Raw genomic sequence first — 11,740 nt, 5'->3', positions numbered from 1 at the left:
GCTGGTGGCTCTCTGGTTGGCTGGCAGTGGTTGCAGTGAGGGTGGTGTTAAGCCAGGCCCCTGGCAGACTGGCTCTGTGTGTTTACATCCCCCTTGTTCTGTCTCCATTCTCCTTTTCATCCTGTCTCTTCTCATACATACACTTCCTTATTCTATTCTTATCCAAAAGGCGAGGTTCAGAACTCAATACTTGCCTAATACACATACTGCTATGCTACCTACTGCTTTTTTTATTTTATTGTGCAAAGTATGTAAAATAGTATGCAGTATACAGTTTTATCATATAAAACTATAATAATAAAATTATCATTAATAATTAAAAATGATGATACTAGAGTGTGGTGTGATGTTAGTGATTTTGCATTTTTAATCCAGTTTTGTGTACAAAAAAGAAAAGAGTCAAGAAAACACATTCATCACACTTGAAATGGAAGGCAACACTGAATGCACTGCATTGTGGGATACAGTTTTACATGCAGTGAAGATTTGCATGCTGCTTACAGTAAATTTAATCCATTTTTAGTTACATGTTTTGTTGCCAGCAATACACAGCTCAACCCAGTGGCTATTTCTCGCTCCGTGCTTCCACCTGCAGTTCACACACTGAAAGGTCACAGTGGGCTGTTGTGGCGTAGCAGCTAAAGCAGAAGGCTTTGTAACCAGAAAGGATGAGGAATATGAACAATATTGTGCCTCAGATTAGTGCAGAGTGAGGTAACACTTCAATTTGATAGTCCACTTTAGACATTCTGCTGACTATAAGTAACTTTGCAACTACATGTCAACTAGCAGTCATTAGAGTAGACTTTCTGCTTAATATCTGCTGACTCTTAAAGGGATAGTTCACCCAAAAATGAAGTTTCTGTCATCATTTACTCACCCTCATGTCGTTCCAAACCTGTATGAATTGCTTTCTTATGTTGAACATAAAAGAAGATATTTTGAAAGATTGCTGGTAATCAAACAGTGGTTGCCACTGACTTCCATAGTATTTTTTTCCCTACTATGGAAGTCAATGGCAACCACCAACTATGTAGTAGTAAAGTTTTCCAGCAAAATTTTGATCATATTGATCATTCTTAGAAATGTATCAAATATAATACAGCAGGCTTTATAAAGGAAGTACCTCTGGATTACAGGCAAGTACATTGTAACACTGTATAAATGTTTAGGACTTAAATTACATGACTGAAATATTATATAGTGTGTCATGACATGAACCCACAAGCATTTAGACACTGAAACCACACTTAAAAATTAATAAATGACTACATTTGTTATTGTGGATCATGTAACACTGAAGACTGCCGTAATGATGAAAATTCAGCTTTACATCACAGAAATAAATTAATTTTTTGAATATATTCAAATTGAAAATGGTTTTTAAATTGTAATAATATTTCACAATATTACTGTTTTTACTGTATTTTTGGTCAAATAAATGTAGCCCTGGTGAGCAGAAGAGACCTGTGACAAAAACATAAAAAAATAAATCTCCGAGCCAAATGTTAGAATGGTGGACATGAATCGCTTATCTCTACTTAAGTGTTTTACTGTGTGAACTTTGCTCACTGAAATAACATGATACAGCTATTATAGTATGCTTTTCCCAATTTAGCAAACCTGACAGCAGCTGATTAAAAGTCACTGAGCAAAACTGATTAAAGTGAAGTTAGTTCTGAGAAAAGCTTCTGCACTATTTGATCACAGAAACTCCCTTATTTTCTATCTAATACAGTGACATTCAGTTTTTTCAACATCCAAATGCTTTCTGGGTCCACTGTAAATCTGTCTTATTTGCACAACATTTCTTTGTTTCAGTCATTCATCTGTTTCTCTGCTGCCACTAAATCCATAGATTCAGGATATATTTGCACTGAAATGTACACAGTGGGCTGATTTTAAGTACAAGCTCAGTGTGAGCAGCAGGCGAGACCAGCGTCAGCTCTATTTTCTCCAAATGAGTCATTTAGTTCCTGTTTCTGGTAATGTTCTCAGTAGTTGGAGTTCATAAGAGCCCTCGCCTGGCTAGTCTCACTCTGACACTCTGTGACGAAAAACGTGTGGTCACAATTGTTTGCATGCTGCGATCATCAGCTCGTTCTGCTGCATGAAAAACTCTTCGCAGCACCACTGCAGACTCTTAACTGGTCTGTGGGGTCACTGATAGGAAGTGCAGCGCAACTTTTCACAATCCCTTGGATCTGGTGACTCCAAATGCCCGACACAGGTGAGTCTATCTTTTAGTGTAGAAATGAAGGAGTGAAGCTTGTGAGGGATCAGTGCGGTGTCTTGTGAAGGCTAGTGAGCATCCCTTGCTGAATGAAAGTTGGTGTTTCGTATATATTTTTTTTTTCAAGCTGCTGCTTTTCTAAAAGTGCTCAACCACAGAGGAAACTCAACAGAGGAAATGTAGCTCATTCTCGGTTTTCACAGCTTATGAACAAGACTGAAATAACTGTTTACTTGCTGTTTTATCTTGCATTTCACCTTATAAAACAACATTTTCAACGCAAATCATGTGCATCTTTGAATTTAATGTTTGTAATAACTGTTCCTCTTTGACAGCTAGCAAATGGAGAACAGGATACACTTGTCTTTGAATGAAAATATTTAAAATAAAGAAAACGAAGCAAAAATGTTATTATATTGCAGCACACTTGTCCTTACAGAGCCATGTTGAGTATAACTTTCAAAATTTTGGGGGTCATTCCGATTATTTTGAAAGAAATTATTTTCTTTTATTAAGCAAGGATGTAATAAAATTCAATTCAAATTCAATTCAAAAAAGCTTTATTGTCTATCCCCACAGGGGTAGAAAATTGTCTTTAGACAAGAGGCTCAACAAACAATGTACAACTATCAATACACAGCTAACAACAATACAATACAACAGACAACCACACAATTTAAGATAACCCCCTCCCCTATTTCCTATTTAAAATGTCAACCGCCGTCGGGATAAAAGACTTCTTATATTTGGCCTTTTTCGCCAAAGGTACTTTAAATCGTCTTCCAGACGGAAGTAAATCAAATGAGCTGTGCAGAGGATGGGCAGAGTCTGTCACAATAGCAGATGCTTTCCTTTTTACTGCCACAATATAAAGATCAGACAGGGTTACTTGTTTCTCACCAATAATTTTACCAGCTATGTTTATAATCCTTAGAAGTCTGTTTTTGCATTTAACAGAAAGAGAGTATATACCAGGATACAATGTTGAAAGTAAGCACAGATTCGATAAGGGATTTATACACCACAATCAGAATATCTTTTTCCACATTAAAGCTCCTTAATTTCCTCAATAAGCCTAGACGTTGATATGCCTTCTTAAAGACACTTTCTGAGTGCTTATCAAATTTAAACTGGGAGTCAATTTCTGTACCCAAATATTTAAAAGATCCCACCTGCTCAACTTCCTCTCCATTAATTATCAAAAATGGTTCAAAGTTACAATAAAGACTTTTAAATTGTTTAAAAAAAATCTATGTCAAATAAAAGATGTTCTAATGAATTTTCTATTCATTATAGCATCCTGAAAAAAAGGGTCATGGTTTTAACAAAAATATAAAGTAGCACAACTGTTTTCAACTTTTAAAATACAATCAATTATTATTATTATTATTTTTTTTTTTAATATCAGCAAATCATCATATTAGAATGATTTCTGAAGGATCATGTGACACTGAAGATTGGCGTAACGATGCTGAATTTTTTTTTTTTGCTTTGATCACAGGAATAAATTATAATTTAAAAAAATATATATATTACAATAGAAAACTATTTTGAATTGTAAAATTATTGCACAAGTGAAAGTGAAAGTCGTGACATTTGTCAAGTATGGTAACCCATACTCGGAATTGGTACTCTGCATTTAACCCATCCAAGTGCACACACACAGCAAAAATCTTTCCGACCCCAAACCTTTGAACAGTAGTGTACATGCTGACATATCAAGGATTCAAAATAATAATAATAAACGGTTATTTAGAACATTTGACTTTTATTTATAAGACGTATTGAATATTATTAATCTATTTAAAGTAACTCAGTGTGTTTATTTATAAGCATTCATGTTCACAAGATTGTCATTTTATCCAATTTTATCCGATCTGACCTGAAATCTTAATTTTAGAATTTTATTCACAGAGTGTCAGAATGATTTACAGATGTTTGGAGTTTCTCTCTGGTCCCTGATTCATATAGGCATTTAAACTATAGTCACTGAATACTGCAAAGAGCATCACACTGGTGTTAGCTAAGCTCATATATATATATATATATATATATATATATATATATATATATATATATATATATATATATATATATATATATATATATATATATATATTTTTTTTTATGTGTGTGTGTGTGTGTGTGTGTGTGTGTGTATGTATGAAAGTAGGCCACTTTGACTTCGCAGGGGGTTGAAGTGAACATCTACAGGATTGTTCATGGACCATCTGAAGGTCATTGCATAATCTGCAGTGAAGTTACAAATTAAGCAAATGTTTGTGTTTGGACCACCTTTCTGGCTGAAGAGAGAGATGTGGAGCGTGTTTAATGGTCCGCTGCTCTCCGCACAGCAGAGCCATGTTTATTTCTGTGAGTATCAGGAAGTCTTTGGCTTCAGTATGATCACTAGAGAAGCAGATAAGAGCTTTTGGCACTTTATCTCACAGTACTGAAGTGTGAAAGTGATCAAATTGTTTCTTTTTTTATCACACAGATATAAAGAGAGTAAGCTTTCGTATTCCTGAAGATGAAAATACAAGTCTATTGCTCACATGTTGAAAACATACCCAGTATTTGCAGTGATGTTCCTCAGATGTACTGACTGGTTGCCTGAGTGTTGGAAGGCGGTTGCGAGGGCGTTGTAGGTTGACAGGGTGGATGTTAGGGTGTTTGTAGCTAGTGTTGGTTTTGGGTTGTTGTGTGGTTGTTGTATTTTTCAGTAGCAGTTCTGCTGTTAAAAGGAAATGAGTGGAACAGTGTCAGTATCTGTTTAAAGCTGCTTCAAATTTAAGAAACACACCCAGCATGGAATGTATGTAAAACATCCACAGCGATGCACATGAGTGATCAAGTCACAGCTCAGTTATGAATAGCCCTTATTACCAAAGTCTTCCTGCTGCTGGTGGTCTATACAACATCAACCGCATGTGTTCTGTTATTTTTCCTAAAAATACATTCATATGGTTACTTTCATATGGTTGTATTAAACTACAAAAGTGTATGTTTGAAGTATGTGTGTAAATATGGGCGTATCATGTGATATAATGTCTGTAACTTTGCAACTTAATGGAAACTGGAACAAAACCACTTGAAGATGAGGCATGCATCTTCAGTTGATGTGCTAGTGTGTCACTTCCTCCACTTAGAAGCTTGCCTGCTGTTGATTGGCTGTTACTGATGTGTTTTATTTGTGTGCTCTCAGGCTTTTAGGTTAGAAAGAAAGAACAGGAAACATGTCTGGACCGCCACCACCGCCCCCTCCTGGCCCTCCTCCAACCTTTGCACTGGTATGACACTGTTATACACATCAAAATGTTGTGATGATTAGCTTAACTTAGTATTTAGAATTATCAAAATATTAATACTAGACCAAATAGAGATATTTTGATACTGATTATGTTACTAGTTCATTTGTACAAACTAGAAAATAAATGTTCTGGTGAGCACAAGTGAGTGTACAGGTTGTTAATTTGTGCCAAAAAAAGTGAAAGGTTTTCAAATCACTTCATTTGACAAGTTTACTGCTGAAGATAATATATTTTACCACCCAAGATTACTAGGGTCAAAACCATCATAGGAGCACGAGATTCTTAAACAGGTACCTTCAGTCTCAAATGCGGTTAAAGAGCGCTGCAGTGATGATGTTTTTTTAGGCCAACCCTTCGTTTGCATCAGCCTGGTTCCCTCGACAAAAACCCAATAACATTTTTTTTGGGCTTTTAGATTATTGCAGAAATAAGCTCTGTGACTAACACAAGATTTTTACTTGTTACACGTTGTTCATCATACAACTTCAATGAATCACATGCCTTCAACATCAGTAGTTCAAGTACGAATATTATTAATTGTTAAAAACCCTAAAGCACTACAATATTCCAGTTGTAAGTATAATTTATATAATCTACGATCAAAGGAGACAATTTTGGATTTAATATTCTGGTTCTTGTTTTTAGCAGTTTTTAGAGTAAAAATAGCTAATAACTAGCAAAGAACAAAATGAGAGTGTTATTATTATTTTTTTTTCCACATAACAGCGTTGAAATAGTAAACAGCTATATTGTGTGTTGTTTCTGGAGCCTGTCTAATTCACATTGACTTTCGCAAGGCAAACACAGAGAAGCCAATTATAAGCAGAGGTGAGCAGCAAGGGAGAAATGCTTTACTGTCAGATATCAGCAAAGGAGCTCGACTGAAGAAAGCCGTCACCAATGATCGCAGCAGCCCATTGCTGGACAGTGAGTTCACCTTGTTTTCTGTAAGATACTTTGTAACATATTGTGTGTGTGTGTGTGTGTGTGTGTGTGTGTGTGTGTGTGTGTGTGTGTGTGTGTGTGTGTGTGTGTGTGTGTGTGTGTGTGTGTGTGTTTGAGTATCCTTTATTTTGAGTTTAGAGCTAAACATTTTGAAAAATTAATTCTTATGATAATAATATCTTCTAATAGTGTTTTTATGTACGCAGAGCCCAAAGGAGGAGGCGGCGGAGGAGGAGGAGGTGGAGGTGGTGGAGGGTTTGGGGGCGGAGCTCCAGGTGGACTGGGTGGACTGTTTCAGGGGGGAATGCCAAGACTGAAATCATCAGGAAACAGAGACAACACTGGTAATCATCTAAAATGAATTTATGATTATTTATTATTGCACAAGCCTTACATAGAAGGGTTGAAATAAAACAAAAAAGGAAATAAAATCAAAATTAAATAAATATTAAATAAGATCAATACTACTAATACTACTAATGCTATTTATATGAATCCTATTATTTTTGCATTGTGACAAAAATTTAAATCAATTAATTAGATAGTGCTATACTATACTATACTATACTATATATACACTAAATATACTATACACACACACACACACACACACACAAACTGTATAATTCTAATTGTATTCATAATTTTATCCTGTTTGCATTGTGACAAAAATGGAAATCAAAATGTTTATTTAATAAACACTATACTACACTACACTATACTATACACTATATATATATATATAGAGAGAGAGAGAGAGAGAGAGAGTATAATTCTAATTGTATTCATAATTTTATCCTCTTCACATTGTGATAAAAATTTTAATTAAAATGTTTAATGCACACTATACTATACTATACTATACTTTACTACAGTACACTATACTACACTATACTACACTATATATACTATACTATACTATGCAGTATAATACTAATTGTATTTATAATTAAATCCTATTTAATTTAATCATATTTGCATTATAATGCAAATTTAAATCAAAATGTCTATACTATACTATACTATACTATACTATACTATACTATACTGTGTTAAACTATACATATATAATGTAATAACAATTAATTATTACAATTAATTTAAATAAAATTTAGACTATATTATATTACACTATAATGTACTGAACTTTACTGTATTATAGTAAAATATATATATATATATATATATATATATATAATATAGTGTACATATATAGTATATTATATATAATATAATAATAATAATAATATGTAATATATCTAATCCTATAATAATATTCCTAATCCTAATTTAATCCTTATGTTGTTTGAATTGTGACAAAACTGAAATGTGCTATATACTTAAAAACGGAAAACTTTTCTTCATGTTCTTTTTTATTTGGTGCCACTAAAGCAGTAAGACCACCGATGCCTTCTACAACGGGGAGATTCCCAGCACCCAGCAGCCCAGCAGGAAGCAGACCCCCGCTCCCCACCGCCGGACGACCTTCTCCTGGGAGGGCCGGACCCCCACCTGTCCCGCCCTCATCACGCTCACCACAGCACAACTCTCCTAGTGGCCCTCCACGTCTACCTGGAGCTCGACCGTCAAGTTCCTCACCTTCTGTTCCCGCCCCTAACCAGCCGGGCAGACGTCCAAGCCTTCCTCGTCCCCAGAAGGAGTCTCAGTCTTCCTTCCCTCCACCCCCAATGCCCGCAAGCGCCCGGCCGCCATTACCCACAATGCCTAGCAGGTCCTCAGATGACTTCCCGCCCCCTCCACCACCCACCGGAGGAAGCAGAGCATCATTTTCTCGAGATGGACCATTACCACCACCACCACCTTCAACTGAGAATAAACCATTAAGTTCTCAGAGGCCTATGGGTAATCCACCTCCATCCTTACCTCCAGGAAGAGGAGGAGGGGTCCCACCCATCCCACCATCCCCACGGGATGAGCCCAACACTAGAGGCCCTTCAAGAAACAGCTTTCCCCCTCCACCACCGCCTGGACGCTCCAGCCCACTGCCACCACCACCCAGCGAGAGGCCGCCTCCATCAGGAAGGAGCCCATCCGTACGCTCAGGTATGAGGAAGGTCATTCCTGTTTTGAAGTCAGTACACATAGTTCTAAAGCAGCTTTTAAAGACAATCATGATGTTAATGTTTAAAATATCTTAACACCTTCATACCTTATAGACACATATAGCAGATAAAAAAAAGAAGCATTTGAGATTTACTATTTTTGTCACTTTACTGTATGTCTGTAGATAAAGTTTGATATATAATATCACTGTATATAAAGAGAACGGTGATAATATAGTTACATTTTGTGACAATATTAAGAGTCAAGCAGTTGAGATTTGCTATATAGTTTATACATTTGTATTTATATAAATAAGAAATACACTACCGTTCAAAAGTGTTTGGGTCATAAGTTTTTTTTTTTCATGTTTTTGACTCTTCTGCTCACCAAGGCTGCATTTATTTGATCAAAAATACAGTAAAATCAGTAATACTGTGAAATATGTATTGTTTTCTGTTTTACTGACCACAAAGTAGGAATTACGCAAAACAAAAATGTACCCTAAAAATCATAAGATCTAAATTAACCGATTTGATCAAAAATAATATTTAGCATCACAGAATCAACCCAAATGCATGGATTTATACAAATAAAACTATTTTCATAGGTTAAATCAAGTGGAAATAGCTCTACAAAATAACATTTAAAGCTTGCCACTTTTTACAGAGTAGTAATAGTAGGAGTTATGCTATAATAAATGCTTTTAATTATATATTTATATATTTAATTATATATAAGTTAAAATGTTCCCTATTTTTCAGATAACTGAAACTTGCATTTACCTGCAGACGCATGGTTCAAATGAGGTTTAGGAATGAGAAATTGTTTTGTTATTTTGTGGACTCCTCATAATGCGACTGGACCTCCCCTCCAGGTCCTCTACCACCTCCACCCACTGGAGGAGCAGGCAGAGGAGTGTCTCCCCCCTTACCTCCTCCCAATCGTCCCGGTGGATCAGGCAGACCCTCTCTACCCCCAGACCCGTCCAGAGTGCCCAGCTTCCCCCCTCCACCCCCTGACACCATCAATGGCTTCCAGTGCCCTCCACCACCTGCCACAGGTATGACTGCCATGAGAACGATCTGATACCTGCTAATTCGAGAGAGGCCAACAATAGGTCAACAATACAAAAGGCAGTGAGTTTAAAGTCGAAGAGTGGCATTTCTTCACCACTGTCATCACTAAACAGAGTCGCATATAAAGTAGATTTTCTGGGATAGAAGAAAGTGTTACTGTTGGGGCAGTTTAACAAGATTTAATTTAAAGGTATAGTTCACCCAAAAAATGGCACTTCTGTCATCATTTACTCACACTCAAGTTGTTCCGAACTTTCTTTTTTCTTTTTTCTGTGAAATGTAAAAAAAGTGATATTTTGAAGAATTCTGGTGTTGGTAATCAATCAGTTTTGGTTCCCATTGAAATTTATTGTATGGACAAAAAATACAGTGAAAGTGAGTGGGCACTGAAACAGTTTGATATGTGCAATAGAAAGAAAGTCAGGATTGGAATGATGTGGGGGTGAGTAAATGATGACGGAATTGTTATTTTGGGTGAACTATTCCTTTAAAGTCAATGGATAGCAGACACAGCATGATGTGGCTATGAAATGAGTGCTATTATAATCGTTCTTGACTGACTCTGTTTTGCTGCACATATTCTGTTGTATTTTTTTCCTTTAGATGAGTGGGGGATGAGGTTTTCCTTCCATCCTCTGACTGAATTACCTCTACCAGAGCCGTACGTCTCCTTCACCAAGTCTTACCCCAGCAAATCCGGCGGCAAAGGTGAGCACTGCAGCATTTTGTGCAGAATTGTATGTTATTGTTCAGTGTGTGTTGTTCTAGTATCATGCTGTTCACTCAGAGTGGACTTTTGTTTTTGTGCTTTTACATGTAAAACTTGACAAGATTTGCATATTTTTAATGCAATATTTCAGCGTTTCAGTGTCAGAATAGTTCGTTTGATCAGTATGTATCTATCTGTATTTGTTTTTCAGGAATGGGAGACAGAGGAGCGCCACCCTTGCCACCGATTCCCAGATAAAACGCTTTGACAGTATTTAGTGTGAGCTGGATGTTCAACTGCTGAATGAGCCTCAGAAACTCATTTGTGAAAACATGAATGTTTTAAACTTTTCAGTTATATATTTTTAAAATCACTTTTTCATGCATTTTAATCTTTTCGGGGAGAATTTGAAATCATAGTAAAAATGTATGTCCATGGCGATTAAAGTGCGTTCTGTCATCAGCTGAGAAAGTTTGTTTTAATCATTTACATAGATGCTATTCTACACATCCCCCTATCCTGCAAATTATATTTAGATTTATTAATGTCACAGACACATGTACAGTAGGTATATAATATAATTTATAATATATTAAAGATATTTAAATCAAGAAAGTGTAGGGTGTTTTCAATGTTTTTCAGGACAAGGACCCCTTAAGTGATAGACCCCCGATACAGAATATGTCAAGCAGATCTATAATATAAACTATTATGATTAAGAATAAATTATATGTATATTGTTAAGACAGTAGATCAGAACTTTGCACATTATTGTTGTTGCACATGCATCACTGCCTGTATATTATGCCTGTCTTTTCATTGTTAAATTTGAGATGTATGCATCATAACAAGCACGTTGAGATAAAAATCACAATGCATTAGTTATTGTTGTAAATTGTTTTAATGGATTTGCAGAGTCATAGCATACATTTTAATTTTACTCAGGACATTTACATTTACCTGAATTTTAGTTTAGCTGTTTGTTTGTTTGTTTTTTTTTACTTAAACTTAACATTTTAATTTTATTGTGAGCTGGACAATTACGAATCAAATCACTGAGTATCTGAATTTGGTGAGTGTTTATGTAATGTGTAAACAACAGCTGTTTTAAAAGTTGTTCTTTTACATTCGTGAACATGTATTTTAAGCTGCTCTACAACAATAAGAGTCTGCAGTCATTTTTCCTACGCGGAAACTACTCAAATGGCCCCAACAATGAAGTCAATAAATCATCACATCACACCAGCAGTACGCTTGAGAATCCTTCGTTTGGAGAAATGCTGCCCTCTGTCGGTCATTACGAGAACTTATTTTGTAAAGCTGAATTAATTAATACGATGCATTATTCAGTTTTCAGAATGGATACGGTTTAATGTTGTAATGTTAGTATAATTCCCATATA

General features: G+C 35.7%; 1 protein-coding gene across 2 annotated transcripts; it reads left to right on the top strand.

Moving 5' to 3' along the window:
- Positions 1-2,004: 2,004 nt before the first annotated feature.
- Positions 2,005-11,219, top strand: LOC109096574 (WAS/WASL-interacting protein family member 1-like). 2 transcript variants are annotated; one of them, XM_042763176.1, is made up of 8 exons: positions 2,005-2,230; positions 5,439-5,523; positions 6,342-6,471; positions 6,696-6,833; positions 7,885-8,553; positions 9,428-9,613; positions 10,233-10,337; positions 10,550-11,219. In XM_042763176.1, exons 2-8 carry the CDS (start codon positions 5,470-5,472, stop codon positions 10,594-10,596), a joined length of 1,329 nt encoding a protein of 442 aa, XP_042619110.1. In that variant the 5' UTR covers positions 2,005-2,230; positions 5,439-5,469; the 3' UTR covers positions 10,597-11,219. The 2 variants fall into 2 exon arrangements, with proteins under 2 accessions (XP_042619110.1, XP_042619109.1); XM_042763175.1 differs by having other exon boundaries at positions 2,006-2,230; positions 7,882-8,553.
- The last annotated feature ends 521 nt before the right edge of the window (positions 11,220-11,740 follow it).

Source organism: Cyprinus carpio, chromosome A9 (genome assembly GCF_018340385.1).
Source record: "Cyprinus carpio isolate SPL01 chromosome A9, ASM1834038v1, whole genome shotgun sequence".
NCBI lineage: Eukaryota > Metazoa > Chordata > Actinopteri > Cypriniformes > Cyprinidae > Cyprinus > Cyprinus carpio.
Note: the sequence above shows the minus strand (reverse complement) of the source record. Positions and strands in the feature narration are given on the sequence as shown.